This window comes from Amia ocellicauda, chromosome 23 (genome assembly GCF_036373705.1).
Source record: "Amia ocellicauda isolate fAmiCal2 chromosome 23, fAmiCal2.hap1, whole genome shotgun sequence".
NCBI lineage: Eukaryota > Metazoa > Chordata > Actinopteri > Amiiformes > Amiidae > Amia > Amia ocellicauda.
In genome coordinates this window covers 10,176,015-10,195,707 of record NC_089872.1, presented here as the reverse complement: position 1 = coordinate 10,195,707, position 19,693 = coordinate 10,176,015, and the positions used below count along the sequence as shown (strand labels likewise).

The 19,693-nt window shown below is 40.3% G+C and overlaps 1 protein-coding gene across 4 annotated transcripts in view; it reads left to right on the top strand.

The window, feature by feature from the left end:
* Positions 1-19,693, top strand: part of slc29a1a (solute carrier family 29 member 1a) — a 32,402-nt gene that overhangs the window by 9,361 nt on the left and 3,348 nt on the right. For 2 of the 4 annotated variants that reach the window (XM_066697355.1, XM_066697356.1), the window contains exons 3-13: positions 12,383-12,463; positions 12,579-12,660; positions 12,881-13,059; positions 13,683-13,822; positions 14,466-14,600; positions 15,379-15,476; positions 15,720-15,810; positions 16,051-16,133; positions 16,313-16,421; positions 16,656-16,741; positions 19,443-19,642. In XM_066697355.1, the coding sequence (XP_066553452.1) occupies positions 12,435-12,463; positions 12,579-12,660; positions 12,881-13,059; positions 13,683-13,822; positions 14,466-14,600; positions 15,379-15,476; positions 15,720-15,810; positions 16,051-16,133; positions 16,313-16,421; positions 16,656-16,741; positions 19,443-19,642 (1,232 nt within the window). In that variant the 5' untranslated portion in view covers positions 12,383-12,434. Of the gene's footprint in view, positions 1-3,366; positions 3,473-11,709; positions 11,801-12,382; positions 12,464-12,578; positions 12,661-12,880; positions 13,060-13,682; positions 13,823-14,465; positions 14,601-15,378; positions 15,477-15,719; positions 15,811-16,050; positions 16,134-16,312; positions 16,422-16,655; positions 16,742-19,442; positions 19,643-19,693 lie in introns of those variants that run through there. The other 2 variants (XM_066697354.1, XM_066697357.1) reach the window with 2 other exon arrangements.

The window sequence follows — 19,693 nt, the reverse complement described above, 5'->3', positions numbered from 1 at the left end:
AAAAGACTTAAGGGTGTTAAACAATGGCACACTATAGGAAGGGCCTGAGAGTGCCTTTTCATCCTGTACAATTAGGCCATAAAACCTTTAGTTATTTTTTTATTGGTTTTCGGTTTTCCAACATGAAATCCTCTTTATATTAGTTTTAGAAGCCTCCTGTGTTTTTTTCCCAGCTGTCTCTTAGTCTTTCTAATAGGTTTTTTTATTTTTTTTTATTCTGGATTTGCAGTGCACTCATTTTATTGGTATTCTATAGTTTTTTCTTGATATTCTATGTTAATTATTAATTTGAAGTATTTGATTCAACTGTTTTGGCTACCGAAGTGTAGACTTTAAATGATTTTCTTTATGAATACTTTGCTCATTACTGAATCATTACCTTTTTTGTTTTGTTACTCCACTCCAATCTCTATGTTTCATAGTCATAGAGCCAGTTTATAAATGATCTATTCCCGTATTTTTGTGGGTGGATTATGGTGACATTAACTGGCTTGTTTTTAAGGAAGAGTGGATGTCTGCAATCGTCCCCTATAAAAGCAACAACAAAATCTCAAGGTGTTATAATAAAATAGGCATTGCACCAACCTTGTGTGTAAAAGCTGACTGTAGGGCAGGGCAGTTGGTCTCTGTGCTCTCTACAGTGTGTAATTTAAAACCACAGCAGACTTATTTTAAGATGAGACAGGGTGTGGATGAATCACTCAGCAATACACAACTCTTGTACTTGCTATATGACCACACTTTCAAACCACAGTCCAGGATAAACAGTCTAGAAATGATCAACATTGACATAATGTGTAATTATAGTACATTTTTTGAGTTGGGCTGTATGTGAGTTGCAGCCCCCAGTCCTCTCACACAAGCACCCTCCTGTATGCTCCGAGAGAAGCCCATACGCTGGTAAAAAACAGACAAACTTGACCTTGCTGTTTTTTATTGGAAATGTCACTCACAGCCACGAGAAATGCAGTAAAATGACGTCTTAACTGTCTGTGACTTAAACACTAGTTAATTAAAAAGCTTGCTCTTTCTTCTTGTTCGTGCTCTGTAAATGCTTTTCTTTTGTTATAAATTTGTGTGCTTCAAACAGCTCTTTTATTTTTCTTTGTTTATTTATTTTTTTAATAAGAAAACAGAGGTAACATCTGTTTGCCCCCATTTATTTTTGGAAACGGAGAAACAAAGTGTCAGAAAACTATGAAGCGGAATCTGTTTTTATATTCGCCCTGGGAGTCGTGGTGATTGGGCCATGAGAAAAATCCTGCTGCAACAACTATGAAAAGAATAGCCTGAGAATAAAGGATTGGTTTTATATGATGGTGCAGTATCTTTGTTAAATGATAATACCACAAGGAACGTGTTGTTCTATAACCTCATGACAACAATCGACGATCATTTATTCAGAGTTGCCAATCATTCACATTGAGCTTTGTGATTCTCACGTGTTTGTTTGGTTTTTCAGTCCACGGTCCTTGAATGTAGCATGCCGTCTGTCCTTGATAACAACGTGCACTGACTGCGAACATGTTCAAAACTATGCAAACCTTCCCCTAACTTGTTTACTCAAGTGCGAAATGAAAACACGTGTGCCTAACAACTTGACTATTTTCATACCCACCTGCAGTAGCCTGGATAATGCCAGTGACCACTTCCTCTTTCCAACCAGGGCAGAGAGTTGGCTAGGCTTCTTCACGTCTGTTCAGTGGCAGGGCCTGAACATCAACAGCCTTAGTAATTTGTGGTAGATTTCAATAACATCAGTCTTGAGGAAATTATTCACTGTTTAAAAAAACATTTGGGAGGATATAAACCACAAATATGTTTTATTGTAGGCTAGAATAAACCATAAATAGTTCCTACATAACAATTTAAACACCAGTCGTATCCAAATACACGATTTCTTGCTGGTAGGATGAAAACTTTGAGACTAAACCTTCTATGGGAACCAGGACTGGAGATGGGAAACACAGAGGCATTCCAAGGCTAAACGACTTTGAAAAGCACAACAGGATCAAATCGATATCTAAATTAAACTAGGTCTCTAATTAGCTGCACTGTTCTGTTGGAACAAAGAGGGCTGAATTTGGGTGCCTTTGTTCCAGTCCAGGACCGAGTCCACACTCAGGGAAATGTAAAAGCCGCCATATTTCTGAAGCAGCAGTCTAATCTATAGCCTTAAATGGGAATTATTGAACAGTGGATTTTGGAAATATTTCATTTAATTTAGAAGGGTGAGTACAACTTTCCCATCTTAAAGTCATACAAATACACACGTATATGTATAAGTAATACCTAGTGAATTTCTTAGGAAACACACTAGGTTTAATATGCATACTCTCATCCTATATGCATGTCATTGCATGATCTGAAATAGGATGTTGTCAGAACATCACGCTAGGCATCGAGTAGTTGACCCAGAATCGCTCTGAGTTAGGGTGTGTGAGCCAGTCAGGCAGGTTCACAAGTTGAAACGGTTAAGGGAATTGTCCAACGAGGTATTTCTAATCTAGACAGGGGAAATAAGGGGAAATTGTCATTGCTGTTCTACATTTGGAATCTGTTAAAGAGAATTCAATTCACTGAGTTTAAAATTGGCTAAGGGGTAGCTCAAGTCAGGGGTCCCCTCTGGTGACTGACAGTAGTCCTTTAAGCACCACATAGAAGAATTAAGACAGGAATGTGTACGCCGCGATGACTGAGCACTGCCCCTGTTTAAATGGGCAAATTGATTTGACCCAGTTGGGAAGGCGAGTTTTTGAAGTGCAGGTCACAAGCTGGTCTTGTGACTGGTATATAAGTAATTGAAGAGAAGTGGTGATAGCTTTATTCAGTGCACAGTAATCACAGAGTGTGTACACTAAATGCCTGAATGTTCTTTTCTGATTTTATTCAATATTGGATGTTATGTTATTTTGAATGAAAGGCATCATTGGGAGGAGGGGAGTGAGATGCTCTTCCAGGACAGTAAACCTACCAAGAAACCAAACTAATAGCCTGTTAACCTGCCAAAGTCTTGATCTATACAATGCCTTTGGTGTATAAATAATGATTTCAGTTATGTATTAGCTCTCCTCAGAGTCAAGTTCTATTAAGTAACCCTAACAAGTCTATTCGTGCGTGCAGTGGGTGCCACGTTAAAACAAAGATGAACCAAATGAACTGAAGTGGAAGCTGGATTTGTACGCAGCAGTTACAGACAGGTGCAATTGCCTCCCTCCACAACTTTCCCGCTCAGTAATTCAGATCCTCAAACGATCTGCCCCCACAGCCGCTAGCCACCCAGCTGATGTGTCTTTTAGTTTGTGTTACAGTGTGTGTGTCGCACAGCAGTGCAGCCCGTTATGAATGAGCTGCCGCACATGCGCACTCTCGGCACTACAGGTCTGCGCTACTACGGAAGGCGGTTTTTCCGAAGCGGCTCAGTGCACTTGAATGTCGCGCCGAGAGGAGAGCCGCTCCGCTGACAAGCAAGGTAATATGAAGGAAATATGTCCGCCATGTAAGGCGCTTTGTGCTGCTTTCCATACATGTGCGAGTGTAAATGCGGTTTCCATTGGCATTATATCAACAGGCTGGCTGTATACGCCACACGTTTCTATTGGGACTGTAATCATGTTTTTTTAAGAAGTATGTTAACGGTTTCCCGCAAAATATGTGTACTTTTTATTCATATAAGTGTTAATATGTATATATATATATATATATATATATATATAGGAAACGGAACTGTATGCATCGTGTTACTATGATTCATTGAAACGTTTTGTGAATCCACGTTTTTGTATTTCATCAGAACACGGAAATAGTTCTATAACAAAGCACAGAACATGTGCTTAGTATATATATATATATATATATATATATATATAGAGAGAGAGAGGGAGATTGAGATTGTTTTAATCCTACTTCAGGTTAAAGGATATATATATATATATATGACAATGTTTACGTGACCGCTTAAGATTATTAATTATTTTTTGTGATGTAAGTTACTGAATTCATTTTCTAGAGCTGATATATTGATCTCGGATAGTTAGATCTTTTGTTTCTTTCAACTTTTGATGCATAAAACTAGGTATCAGTAACACGTGTTGATGAGTAATGGGTATGAATGAATGGTGGTGTGGGGCACAGCACCACGCAATATTGAAATGATGTTTAAAAGTAATTTAAAACGAAATAAATGTAACACGTATTTTATGGCTCCCTCTGCATGGCTGTGGCCGGTATGTGTGTGACTTGTTATGAAGCTATGCCCGATGCTCAATGCCATTACTGAATAACACAGACACAAGTTTCACATGCCAGGGCAGAACACAGTGTAGATGCGCATGTGCAAATCTTACACATGTGCGGAACGTATTTGATGAATATGGCATGTTAAATATTGCACATTATGGATTGAAAGCTATTCTTAGTAAATGTACTGATACAAGTTTACAACATAAAATAAAAAAGGTTGCAAGGATAATAGTAATAAGTAGGCTTCTGTCTCTATAAACCATTAGGTTCTTGTAGTCCCTTGTTTTTTGAACAGCTCCAGTCTTTTCATTCCTCTCACTCAGGCGCACTCTGTCTTCTCTGAATAGCAGCCTTTTGTGCCTTTGGCTCTTTCCCTTGGACCGTTTCTCTTTCAGACAGTTAACTGAGGGCTTGGATTTAGAAGCAGCAACTCAGAAACTGGACTTTTTCTTGAACTGAACTCATTACTCGTCTGTTAATCTGCACTGAGAGCTAAAGGCGAAGAGTGCATTTTGGAAAAGTGTAGGACGGCGATGGGAAGGGACCTAAACTTTGCTCATGGTTTATTTGTCCTACCTGCCAGAATCGAGTCTTTTAAAGTGGGTTTATTTGTTTTCCTCCAAGAAATGAGTTTATTTCTCAATGGAAAGTTGGGTTGTGTTATTCCCAGGGAATGAGCGTGAGTGTTCTTGCTGGGCCCGGTCATTAAGCTTTGTGTTTTTCAGCGCAGCTTTGTGTTGTGACAGAAGATCTCCGCAGACAATGCCATCAGTGACCCAACAGGGTCATTCATGACCCCAGCATTATTCTCCCTGCTCCACTGCCCTAATTTAATGGTATTTGGCTTTAGTGCTCCATTTGCATTGAAAGGGCTCATCTGACACCTCATTGTGATGCAGAACAACAAGTCAGAAGTTTCCCTCAAAGCCCCCTCATCTCTTAACCCCCAATACACTTGGCAACTCAGATGTGTTGTTGTGGGCAGTGAGGAGGTTGAACTGGGGAATGTTCCTTGCCGCTTGTGTATTCCAACTTTATGGAGTAAGACAGCGTGGATATTAATTTTATGAGTCACGTGTTCATTTTGCTGTACAATGCAACCATTTGGACACAGCCTTTAGCTACAAAGTCATGAAAAGAACCACGTGCTTAACCTTCATGTCACACTGTAATGCACGAGAAAGTTGCAAGACTCCAGCCACCTGCTTCGTCATGGGATTCCAGATGCATTGAGTCGTTCAGTCACAGATGTTGCATTGTTAAATGAGCCATTAGATCCTTCTGGTTTGGGTTGTTTTCCATTGCAACCTGTGAGACTTACCTGTCAGATAATGTTGAAACGGTTTCTTAAATTTATCAACAAACCGTTGATAGAAGGGAGATTGTAGCAAATGAAATGTTGGGAATGGGCAGGTCAGTTTGAGAAGCAGTACAGAAAGAATTCATCCCGACTACAATCATTGTACGTTTCTGCAGACTGTACGGTTTACTGCAATTTTGAAGTTACACTCGATCATACTGCTTTGCTCAAACTTTTCAAATTGTGATGACAAGTGGAAGTGCAGAAAGCTTTACTGTTACAGTATATACAAACTATAGGACTATAGAAATAGTCTACACACTTCATATTTATCAAGATCCACAAGTGGGGATCCTGCCACAGAGCACATTTAATTCAAAACATTGAGTTATTTTGTGGTGTTACGATACAGGAAATGATATATTAAATGTGTGGCTACTACTATTATAATAGATTTACTTTTTACCTTTTGAACATTAAAAAGCATGTGACTTGGTTTCTCTTTGATCTATGAGGTTTACTTTCCTTGCAATACCTTATAGATTAGAAGTGCAGAGGCACGTTAGGTTCTTAACATCAAACATTCTTAACACCCTTATGTCCGAGAAATGCTCTGATCTACTTATTATCCAGTCATGCACGCAGACAGGATATTCCATCAGAAAACATTCCTTAAAAAAAAAAAAAGGAAACTCCTCATGAGTCAGTTTGTAGTTTCCAGTTGTACGTGACGAAAATTCACTGGTGGTAGTGGAGGATGTCGGATGGTAGCTTGGCAAGAACTAGCCCCCTTGATTTAGGTCATTCTACCCACAAGTGTCAACATCATATTTGGTGCAGCTCTTAAAGTAATAGTCGTGCAGTGTTCATTACATCCTCTTGATCAGACCTAAAGCAGAGCTATTTGTGGATCTGCGAACTTGCCCTTTGTAAGTGCACCATGTACCGTGATAGTTTGAGAATAGAATCCCAGGAAGTTATGTTACATGAGAGTTCTGGGAACGAACCTGAAAAAATAAACCGGTAGATCACTTCAGGCAGTGACTGATGGCTTCTGTGTCGGGGGGAAATAAGGGTTGTCTTTCTGCGGTGTAGCAATTCAATGCCACACTACGATGGCCAATAATGTGACTTCCAGATATAGCGGCAACAAAAACTGATTTGTAATAAATGATCTTTGCCTCGGGGGTGGGTTTGCACTCATGATGTAGATGTTTATTGTTGTGGCTTTTTACTTGTTTCTTCATGCTGAGATTTGGATTGAGTTTGACTGCAGTGGGCAAAAATGGCTCAATTCTTAATGTAGTTTTTCTGCATGCTGTCCTGTCTTAGCATGCCCATACCTTGTGTTTGATAGGATGTATGTCATGATGATTTAATCGCAAATCAGATTCGAAAGTATGTATGACAAGATAAACCCTACAAACACACACAAAAAAAAATCATAACCTTGCATTTGATTGAAGAAGAGGCTTCCTATCAGGAAGAAAAGATCTCTTGCTTGGATCAAGGTCCATGACTTTGACATTCCTATGCTGGTGACTGCAGCCCTCTGATGTATATTTTCTGAGGAATTTATATAACAATTTAGTCGGAGTTTCAGCAATTGAAAAAAGCAGACAAGAATACAGTCTGACATCAAACAAGGAGACAATGTAATTATTGATACTTAGTTTTGTGGACAAGTAGGGCTCTTGATTTTACGTGATTGGGGAACTTAGGCATTGGAAACCAAATTGAGGATTTTAGGAACGGAATTTTCATAGCTTCCCTGCTTGCTCGTTTTTGGACTTGACTTTAAATCACGTTATATTAATGAATTAAACTGATTTTTGGTAGTTCAACATCAGCAACAGCGTGAGCGAGTACGGGACATATTTCAGCATAAACCAGAAGTTCTTTTTTTTTTTGGAGATGGTGGGTACCATTCTGCCAAAAATGTCATATCAACAAATGCTTTAAATTTAAGCTGGTTTTATTGGTTTCCAGCTCTATTATTTAATACGTGTTATCTTGTGCGGAGGATTGAAATGCTGAGCTGTGTGGAGTATTCTCGTGTCTGGAGATGTGGAAGTAAGCGTAACATCAATCAGCACTGCAATTACAGATAGGAAAGATATTAAATGATCTACTGTATTACTTTTTTTAATGGCCGTAAAATTAAAATTCTTACAATAAATGTATTGTGTAATTCAGTAATTTACACTGCTAGACAACAAGATATCTAGGTGATGTTGCATTCCCAGGAGTATGTGATTTGTTTGGCCTGAACTGTGGTGCATTGTTAGTGGATTTTGTAATAAAAGTTTGAAGAACTAACTCAGTGGCTGCACAACAAAGCAACAAATCAAATATATTGTGGTTAACAGCAAAATAAGATCAGATATTTTCAAATGCAACCACCCAAAAGAGAGAAAACAATACCCTCAAGTTACGTGCCTGCGTTACTGATCGCGAACGTAAATAATGATCCTTATCAATACAAGTTGGTTTCAACCCTTCAGTGACCTTATCAGGACCACACAGTCCCTGACCACTCAAGACACACCTGTTCAGACTGTACCTGTGACACAGCAGCCTAATCTCCCAACAATCCTGCTACTTTGCACTTCATTAAACTCCATTTCCTCATGCTCCTGCTGTGCTTTGTTTTGCACATCTGTTGTGTCAATGTGATTTCTCCATTTTCTCCGCCCTCCATTTAGCACATACCTAGGACTTATCTGCATTTGTTTCCTTATTGTACTGGGATATTCACTTTAATAGTGCTTGTTGTGTAAATTGTAAGTCACTCTGCTAATAAATAAATCATAGTAGTATAGGTATGAACTAATACTGCTCTAATGAGTCTCCAGAATTTCAAACAGACTTTGCTTGAATAGACTTGAATGAATGGCTGTTTCTTGCTCTAATAACATTTCGTACATGGTTGATTTATGGAAAACTAGGTTGGCAGAGTTTATGTGGTTGTAAAAACTTCTGTGACAATGGCAATTATTCTCATGGTCTCAATGAGCGAGAGCCGGAGCCCCCCTGTTAGACTCAGTCAGCCATGTGATTAGCAGTGCTCTTATAATTAAGTTGGCTGTAATAAGCTTTCTCTTTATCAAATTGGCCTGGATTTGAAAGATTATGCCATTGTTGCCAGGCTGGAATGAGATTCTGTCAGTGTCAAAAACCAGGCTGCGTGGAGAGGTTGAGGCCACTTGAGGACATTTGTGAATTGGACATTAATCTGATTGGCTGTGGCCTTGTATCATTAGTCTTTTCATTAGAGAAAATCCAGAGTGATTATGGTTATTTCATTGTACAAGTAAATCTAGTGGGATTACTCAACTATGCGCTGATTTGTTTTTGTTTTTCAGGTAAGTTGTCGTCAGATGAGTATTTTCTCACGGCATTAATGACTTATTAGTTTCAGTGTCTGATTGATCAAGTTACGGGCTCTAAAGGGGTGACCACTCTTGCTGCATGTGTACTACTTTAATAATGTGCAGCATTTCCGTCAAAACAATTCAAAAAGTGTTGAACTATATTGATGAGGCTGCCTGCAGGTCTACACAGCTGTACTAGACCCAGGCTCTGGGGAGCGAGGGGTGCGTTGCAGTGCATGCTTTTCACTTGATTTAATTAATGCTTTTGCTGAATCGGGATCTTTCAGTTTGCCTTGGCTCACATTTCATTATAATCAGCCCCAGATCTGGATGCTGTTTGCTTTTCAGTTCGGTGGCACTATACAAAGCATCCATGCTCCGGGTTTAAAATTTAAAATTCCAAAGTCTGTTTCATGTGTTGACTTCAACAGTAGTGCCTCTGTATTGATGCTTTGGCTACATACAGATACTAACGTAATGTCTTACATGGGACCCAAAATACTTTCTAAGTTGCTGGCTAGGTAATTCACCAAGCACCCCAAGATCATCTGTGCAGGCCTGTGTATGTGTATGTTTCTCTCTGGGTGATACTGCACTCTTGTGAGGTTTATACAGCAAGTCTACAGATCTAAAAGATGGGGGTTCAAGCTTGTGGTCCTCAGGAAATTGGTAGCCCTCAAAATCTGTTATTGAGACTTTGTAATTGCAATTGAATACATACTGTGAGATGGTTTCAGCTTACACTAAGTTCATCTGTACTGCTCAACCTGGCTTGTACTAATTAAATGTTATTTGCCCCACCACCCTGGTCAGCTAAAGTACTATACTGCTTACTCAAAATCGAATGCCAGTAAAATTAATCCCCATGTAATAGTTGTGCCTTGCACTTTGTGGTACTGTAAGGCTGTATACCACAGAACAAATCTATGTGCATACATGGTAGGAAGCCGACCCTACTGTAACAAACACCAGATGTTTGTGGAATTTAAACAGTGAAGGTTTAACAGCTTGAATCCCAAACGAGTAAAGAATACAGCCTCCTTCTACTACACGGGAGTTTGATGGGATGTGTGGGCAGAGAAGAATATAATCTTGAAGCACAGTAATCTTTAGCACAGCATAAAGCAATCATGGAAAAACATTGAGAGTTATGATAACGCCTGATAGACCCTAGGCAACTTACTGAGTTTACTATGAAAACAGCCTTTAAAACAGTGAGCTGACCTGCGTGTTTGTCTTTGTTTAAGAGTCTGGCTACCTCAGTTGAACATGAAGGATATGGATGTCTGATCTATGGGAAATACATGCCAAGGTCAACAAACCCTAAATATGACTTTTTTTTTTTTCTTAAAGGATTCTGTAAATCTAAGGAAAAGCCAAGATGTAGGAGTTGTCTCAGGTCATATTGGATACCCTGAAGATGTATGACCTACACCTTCCATATCATAATATATGGCATTTATTTCTAATGTTCATGGCAAACGTTTTCACAGACACTCTTAAACGGCTGCCACAGTAATATGCAGATGGGACACATCCGACTAGTGTAGTATTATCCACCAGTCATCATTGTTTAAGCTGAAACTGGAGTAATTGTTCTCTGTGAACTTGGCTTTGTTTATGGCCTCTTTTACACTTATAATGCAGATGCAAGGGAACGTTGACTGCACTGCTCTTGCTGGTTTCTTTGGAAAAGGAAATATGAAGAAATGGTATGATTTGGAACAGATGTGGTTAGATCAGGGTCTCGGGAAAAGTTTGCTGTTGTGCATTATTCCTGTCATTTGCACTAATTTATCGATTCAACATTCTATTGTACAAACATGTTGATATCTTCTTAAACAATCAAGATTATTTGACATGCTGGTGATCTGGGCCAAAAAAAAACTATTTTTAAAAGCAGCACTTTACTCAGAATTTACTCAGTCCACTCAATGGCCACTGGAGAATTTGTCAATAACTAATTTCCCATTAAAAACGCTAAAGTTTTATCATTTGCATCAGTTGCCAAACAGAAATCTCTCATGTCATTTCCAAGGGGGAATATTTTGAACCTTCTTTTGGTGTTACTGTTTTTGTAAACTATGCTTTGTGGAGCTTTCTGGTAAGCAAGTATTCGGATGAGGTTTGTGTTTTTGTAACAATTTAGGTTCACTTGTTCAACGGAAAAAACTTTCCGTATAATAATGTGGCCACAAGAGCTATAAATGTATAGAAACACAATTACAGTTCTTGTTTACAGTGCTTTTCCCATATTTTGCATGAATTTTTGAACGCCCGCTTGTGTATCCCAGAATGCCCTGCCCCTATTTTCACGGGTCTTTGCTGAGCATGCCCTCCTATATATGCCTATTCAGCTGTAAATAAATAAAATCACTCGTATAAATACATGAAATGGTTCAGGTTTCTTCATCTAGTGAAAACAATAGTGGAGACTGTGACTGTTACATGTATAATGTACAGTAAAAATAATCAACAACCCTCTTTTTGTGTGGCCCTTGGGTTTCTCAGCTGTGTTTGCTTTTGGTATCCTGAGAAAATGTCACCAATTCGGGTATATCTGATCAAAAGCCTGACAACAACTTAGTAATGTTTTTGTTCCCCCCACCAAGACCTCATAGCCAGTTTCCACACCGAACGTCAGAAGCCTGTTTCTTGCCACAATCCCCCCAACCATACGATATGTCGGATAAGCTACACGGACTTGATACTACTACTGCAGAGTTATCAGGGTGTTGCCAGTGTGTGGGGAGGGGGGGTGACCGAATATTTCTTGGAAAGGGGCCCTGTATGTGTAGATCATCTGAGCAAAGGGTATAAAAGGAGATAGACTTTGCTTCTTTTCAACTTTTGAAGATAGCTAGTCAGGATCGACTTGGCCACAGTGAGTAAATATACTCTGCTATCCTTTCCTTTTATTTTCTTAGTGTATTTTTCCTCCGTTGGGTTTAGCACTGGAGCAGGACTAGCAGAAAATATTTTGTAGAAGTCCGTATTACAGGCTTTGCTTTTATCTTCTAATAAGTATGTTGTTTAATATTCAATAAACAATGTATGTAAATCAAAAATGTGTAAAGCTCTTAGTCATACAATAATGTCAGGTGTTTTGAGGGTCATCTGTCTCCTGAAGTTTTTGCAAACTAGATATGTTAATATTTTGGTAGACAGCTGTTTCTCACTTGTGGTTTTGAGCTTTTTTTTTTTTTACAGAATTAATTATTTAGAAACCAGTTTTTTGCCAGGTTTAATACGTTTGTTTAGGAAATTGTTACTCATGAGTGTCGGTAACAATGTGTTTGTTTAAATCTGCCTGCCATTATGTTTAAACAATACAACAATTATGGAGCCCACATTGATGAAAGTTGATTAGAGAAGTGGGGTCTTTCAGAGTGCAGTTTGTGATTCACAAGAAACCATTAGCAACTCATTATAGGAACTTACTAATTAATAATCCATTGTTCCTCAGATTCTGTTCCAAGAATTCAACCAGAGCTATTTATTAACATCACACAAGAACAATGACCGCGATTAATCCTCCACAGGACAAGTGAGTATATCCTCTTTCTTTTTTTGTTTTGTTTACATCTGTCTGTACACTTCGAGGAGATATGGACGACGGCGTGGCTTTGGGTGTGGAGACCTAATGTTCTCACTGTTTTCAGGTACCGTGCTGTATGGCTGATATTCTTCATCCTGGGGTTGGGGACGCTGTTGCCATGGAACTTCTTCATGACCGCGACTCTGGTAAAGTAGCCCTGGATTGGCAATCGATGTGTACCAGTTACTGCGTTCCCCAGCAGTGCTTAAAATGAATTGTCGCTCATACACTTACCTCACAATTTCATATTTTAAATGAGAATTGATGAACAGTGGGGGGTTGTGAGATGATTGAGGACATTTTATAAGTTACTCCAATTCAAATCTGGACCACCTCACCCTGATGGTTTATTGTACCTCTCCCCAGTATTTCACCAGTCGCCTGAAGGACCAGGATATAAAGTCAAACCAACAAAACCAAACTGCCAACAGCACGGCGGGGGAACCCCAGAACTACCTGCAGCTGAAATTTAACAACTTCATGACAATGTGTGCCATGGTGCCCCTTCTCATCTTCACCTGCCTCAACTCTTTCCTTCATCAGAGGTAAGGAGGCTTTCTGTGTTCTAGTATATATTGAATAATTGACCCAAAAATAAAATAAGAAGTAAATCCCTTGGGATAGTGAGGGAATTAAATTGCATTTAGTGGCGGAAAGTGCTATACAAAATCAGCTGCTTTGCTACTTCCAAGAAAATTATTTAGATAATTTGATAGGCATTGCAGATAAATCACACTTTGAAACGCCCTCCTGTGTTGCCTACATGCTTACATGTTTGCTCTCCTCTTCAGAGCTACACATTTATTCAGGCATTATGCTGCTGCAGCTGCTCAGGTCGTGTAAAGTTTGATCATCCCTCAGAAGACGTCAGTTTTTTCCCTCCGTCAGCTCCAGGTTAGGGAAGGGTGTGTTTAACAAGCACCTACAAGTTGTCTGAAAGTGTTTTCAAGCACTGACCCATTACAGTGAAAGTCTTTTTGTCATCAATTATGAATTAATAGCAGAAGAGGGAGGGATATTGTTTCTTTCCAGCGTCCTTTAAGAATTTGTTTGATCAGCTTGAAGCTATAAAAAAGAGAGAGAATCACGTGACCAAGGGAGAATGATGGCTGTTGCCTGGCTGGGTCTGCTGGGCAGGAGTGTGATGTCCACCATACTCTTCCTCCAGGATCCCACAGAAGCTGCGCATCATGGGGAGCCTGGGGGTCATCTTTCTGGTGTTCATGCTGACGGCGGCGCTGGTCAAGATCCCTCAGTCTCCGGTGTCCTTCTTCACACTCACCATGGTCAAAATCGTCGTCATCAACTGTAAGTGCCGCCCGCAGCCAGACCTTCCCCAGAGTGATGTGTTTGTACCTGCTGGCATGGTTTCTGATACTAATGAATATGAAAATTGCATCTGATTTAAAAAGAATAACAATTCAACATTCCAAACAAACTACGTACCATAGTGTAATGATGCTTCGATACATTCCACCATTTGCTGGAGATCTGTGAGGTCCTGCATTCTGGGAATGCTGGTGTTGTCTGGGATTTCAGGGGTCAAATTTGACTTTGAAGTCTTAATGAGAACCTCAGTGCTTATGTCAGGTTATCTAGACCCCTTCATGCTCTGAATTCTGTCACATAATGAGTGGGACTGGCGCTTGTGATCCCTCCATAGGTAAGGCAACAGGTCAGACTGTGCTGCTGGCACCGCATTATGTCTTCAGCTTAGTGCTTCACTGTCTGAATGTTCATACCAGCGTTTTCTACCATTCAGATGAGCGCCAAAATGTATGTTGAGTGTAAATCAATCGATGTGCTTGAAGCCTTATTTAAAACTTTGTAGACACCTGTATTACAAGCAAACGTAAATAAAAACAACTCAGCCCTTGGAAGAGGAGGCCAGGACTCTTGTTTGCCAAGAGTCTGCCGCGTCCAGTCTGTCTGACTGTGGTTTTCATTTCAGCGTTTGGAGCTGTGCTGCAGGGCAGTCTGTTCGGCCTGGCGGGGCTGCTGCCGACCTCCTACACCACCCCCATCATGAGTGGACAGGGCCTGGCTGGCACCTTTGCTGCCTTTTCTATGATCTGTGCAATCGCAAGTGAGTGTAGATGTTAACCTAGAAGGTTTCTGAAGAGGAACAAAACTTCTGACTACTGCCTTTAGAGGGCTTACCACTTTTATAATTTAAAGGCTGTACTGAATGTCATTTGTTCTTATGTGTGGGGAAACTGGTTGTTATTTATTTCTTCTCATCTCATGTGGTTGTCTAAGACTGGGGACTGAGGAGGAATTTGGTATTTTATTTATATAAGTTGGTAATTTTTTTTCACTGGGCTCCACAGCTTTTTGTGGTAAAACCCACCCACACATGTCCTTGGGATACGCAGCCAGACAGTCTGTCTAATTTTAAGATGATTCACTTTAAATATAAAAAGTCAATTCAATGAATTAGTTTTAACTTCAAGATCTGGGAGCCTAAGAGACTATATTATATTAGTCTCCAACTGCTGGGGGTTGTTCTCTCTCCTGTCTATTCAATACATGATGCGTTGGTGCACCAAAGTAACAGCCTGTCAATTATTTGAGACCAAACCCATCTTCAACTATTTGGTTTTGGTTTTCTGTTCTAGAATCTACTGGCTCCACAATGTGCAGAAATCTTTCTCGCCACATGCTAGGTGTTCATAGTTATCATGTCAATCCGGTAGGAACAAAAAAGGCCAGTTACAAGGTTCATGTCTTGGCGTCCATGTGGGTTGGCTGTGGCCTAGTGTCTCTACCATGAGCAGAAACCTTTCTTGGCTTTTTGAATGGGAAAAACTGTGTATGAGCTGCTGACTGTGCTAAGGTCTGAATTCTGACTGCTTTCCCTGTAGGTGGGTCGGAGCTGGAGGACAGTGCTTTCGGGTACTTCATCACGGCCTGCGTGGTGATCCTGCTGGCCATCCTCTCTTACATCGCCCTGCCCAAGATGGTGAGATTCCTCCCACTTGAAACAAATGTCACCTGATGTCACCGTGATTCCCCCATATCAGTTGACTCATTATTCCTCCCTAGAGGAACGGCTAGATCATCTACAAGTCATAGTATGATTTGGTTTGACATTTTTAACTGGAAATGTGTACGATACATTTATGATGAGAAAGACCTGTACCCAGCCTCCTTCGCAGCTTCCCAGAACTGAGAGATTGTCACTTCTGTTCTTTCTGTTGTGCAGGACTTTTTCCGCCATTATGCATCGCAAAGCCACAGTGGTCCCGAGAGACGTGCCAGCAATGAGGAGACCAAACTGGATCTGCTGAAGAAAGGTACTTGAGACACTTGCTGCTTGCTACTCGGAGATGTCTCTCTCGTTTCAGGTGGCACAGTAGAGATGTTTTGGATAGACTGTCAAAATGTATTGGAAGAAGCCTAACGACTTAGTTCAAATACTGTACAGACTTATAAACTAAATATATTATACATGTACTGGCAGTTCACACGTGATCATGGCAGACGTTGATAAATCGGTAACCGGTAATTGATTAGTTTCGCTTGATTTCTCGCAGAAAACACCAACGGACTGGAGAACAGGGCGGTCACGGACGAGGACGTCGGCTCAAAAGTGTCAGTGTTCGAAATATTTAAAAAGGTAACGATGAGAGCAGTCTCTGTCTGGGTTTCCTTTCCGAAAGACTATTTTCAGATGACTCCGAGCTTATTTCGCAAGAAAACCGGCCCGTCTGAAGGTATCTCTGTTAATGAAAGTGTTCACAGCGATGGGAACGTGGGAAGCCATTCTCATCTGACTGTCCTTTGTCGTTCCTGCAGATTTGGGTGATGGCTCTGTCGGTGTGTTTAGTGTTCACCGTCACGATCGGGATTTTTCCAGCAGTGACCGCCGACGTGAAATCCACCATTGCAGGGGACAGTTCCTGGAGTAAGTGTCGTTTCCTTTGTGGGGGAATAAGTATGGGTTATACAAGCCTTCTTATTTAGTGTTTGGTGTGTGTGTGGGATGGATATGCAAATTGTTAATGTACCATTCATTTCAACAATATTATGATCAGCTTGGTGGTGAAAGTCCTTATTGTTTTAGGAGAAACATGTCTGCCAGGAGGGTTAGTGTAAAGGTAGGCTAATAACACCGTTTCACTTCTTTCCTCCTCACTAGAAATGTACTTCATTCCTGTGTCTTGTTTCCTGCTCTTCAACTTGTGTGACTGGGCCGGGAGGAGCCTAACTGCAGTCTGTATGTGGGTAAGTCAAGAGCCCAGATATAGAAAGTTTTTCTTGCTACTTTTATTAATCTAGTGGCATACTTCCAGTTCAGAGTCAAATGAAATAGTGATCACAAACCATGTCCTGATGAGGGAGGCTGTGTTTTTCCTCTCTTGCTTTCATAAAACCAAGCAAGTGTGGCAAAACTTTCATGGTCAAGTGTATTTTATGACTCAATTATCAAAATACAAAGTAATCTTTCCCTTGCTAGTATTCTGCAATACACGTACAATTAAGTTTTTGGTTTGTTTGTTTGGTGTGTTTCATAATTCATTAGTTTAAAATGGAGTTTAGTTTGAACTGAGGATCTTCTGTTCCACATTACTCCCCGTTCTTATTTTCCTAGAAGAGTGAACAGACTTTTGGGGAAAAATAACTCTCTTAATAGGAATGACTAACTATTCCAAATGATGTGCCAAATGTCTTGTAAAATACTTAATTTTTATTGGTATCTTGAGATAAATAATAACAGCAAAGTTGCAGCTGCTGAACTGAGAAATGTTAAACCAAGGATATCTGGAGAATTTCAATTTAATGTTATCAATAATGGTCTGAATTTTGTATTTACAAGAAAATTCACAGGGGAATTAAAATGACCTGATTCATCTGTTTTCTTGTCAAGATGTGAATTCTCTAAATAAAGGATCCCTAAGAATAATAAAGAAACAAAACATACTGAGTATAAAACTCCCTCATAACAATTAGGAGAGTGTGTGGACATTTTATAAGCATTTTGTTTCTAATAAAATGTGTAAATATTACCACTGCAAGAGGTGCAGGAAAGTGGATCGTTTAATCTGGTGCTTTTTTGATCTGATGTTTCCCGGCAAAATAATTCCCTGGCTTTATAATGTCATATCAGAGTAACTTTGCATTAACCAAGAAGAGATTTTTTGTGCATCTGCTGTCCTGCACAAAAAACTAGTTTGGAAAGGCAGTCTCTTTGCTGTGTGGGAAATGTTGTCACCCAGCAATTAGGCCAATGCACACATTCATCGCAGCACTGGATGCACTTATTGAACCGCATATAAAATGTGCAATTCTAGTGTTGAATTCCTCTCTGGCTGGTCTGCTTTGCATTATAGTGTGAACTCTACAGCAGAACAAACACATTTAAACTTTAAAGGAACCTGAACTCATTTGCCAGCATTTGTGGAAATATGCGTGTGTGTTTTCCAAGCAGAATGGGAAACATGATTCATCTTGGCTTCAGGTCTTCCCTTTAACTTCATCGGCTAATTCCCTCCATGTGTTGTTCAGTTTCAGTCACCGTAGACACAAATAGCATGCTGCCCCCCCCCCGTGCTTTGACGCACTTCTCGAATTGAACACACTTCTTCGACCCATGCAAGGCCGCAGTGACTGTGCCACAAACGTGCAGTTCGGCCGTGCATCAAGTTAATCTTGTATTTAAAGAGAAGGCTGACGAATCATGAAAGGAAAGAAAGGAGTAGCAGAGCAAGCAGTGAACAACGCTCGTCTCCAAGGTTACAGTCCTGGGTTGCGTGGGACTTCTAATCCAGTAGTTCAAAAGTAAAACAGTTGTAATTCACGAGATAATGAGTGCAGTCCAATGAGAGAGGGCACGTAGATCTCCGGGGCAAGATATTGATGGCGATAACTCGCAAACGCAGTTCGTCGGCTGACTTCCCATTAAATCTTTAAATCTTAAATCAACAAATGTTGCAGTTTTTTTGTTTTGTATTATTCTGCTTGTACTCAGCCCTACTCAAAATAGATTAATGTGAGGCTCAGCAAAGTGAAAGGTCTGAAGCAGCCCCGTACTTTTGATCATCTCGAGAAAGAGATGAGGAATGATTCCAGAGAAATCCCTGTGCTGCAGGTCACTGGAATACAGTTTAATAAATCTCATTTTTGCTGAGAGTTGCTAGTGTCTCAGAAATTCAATTTACAGTCTTCTAAATGTCTATGTATTGTGCCAATAATATTACATTCACCAAGTTTTATTAGAGAGTTGTTTTGTTTGGCTACAGAGAAGAGGGTAAGGAATTTTGCAGTTGAGACATCCTTCGCATGCTTTAAGGCACAGTGTGTGTCCTAAAGACGGCAATAACAAAATGGGATCCTATAAAGGATTTGCAAATGCTGTTGGGAATCCTCAACAGAGAAAAAAGATAATCCTTATAAACACAGCATTCAGCCTGATGCTTGTTTTTGTGGTTTGGCAAACCCTTTTGTTCACATACATCTTAATCAGATTCTGTTCCAATTCTTACGGCACTTTTTGAATTATTTTTGGCACAGACGTGAACATGAAGCACATTTGGCTATTGTTTTGATGCCCCGAATGATTCTTTTCTTTTTTTTTTTTTTTTCTTGCTGCTTGCACAATTCTACTTTTGAGAGGTTGGAGTTTTGCCTAAATGAAGTTAGAGCCATTTAATTTGAGGAGTATTTTGCAAAACGGCACTTCATTTCTATTATCTTCAACAAATCGTAACATTATTTCATCGCATTGGCAGATATTTCATCTCAGATTATTCTGCAGTCTCCTAGCTTTATCTCAATGTTCTTTTCTTTGCTTGCAGCGTGGCCAGGGAGAGCGCAAATTAAGCAAAACAGAAAACGGGAAAAGCCCCGATCTCTGAATCAGTGGGCCTCCACCACAGAGTACGCATGCTTCTCTCGCCAACGTCTCCTCTTCCTCTCTTTTCTCCAGCCGGGGAAGGACAGCAAGCTGCTGCCCATCATGGTCGTGAGCCGCGTGGTGTTCGTGCCCTTGTTCATGCTGTGCAACGTGCAACCGCGCATCTACCTGCCCACCCTCTTCCACCACGACGTCTGGTACATCATCTTCATGATCTTCTTCGCTTCTTCCAACGGATACCTGGTCAGCCTCTGCATGTGCTTCGGGCCAAAGTAAGGAAACCTGTTGCCTGCCGCCGCGCCCGTCCTTCACCGTCTTGTTAC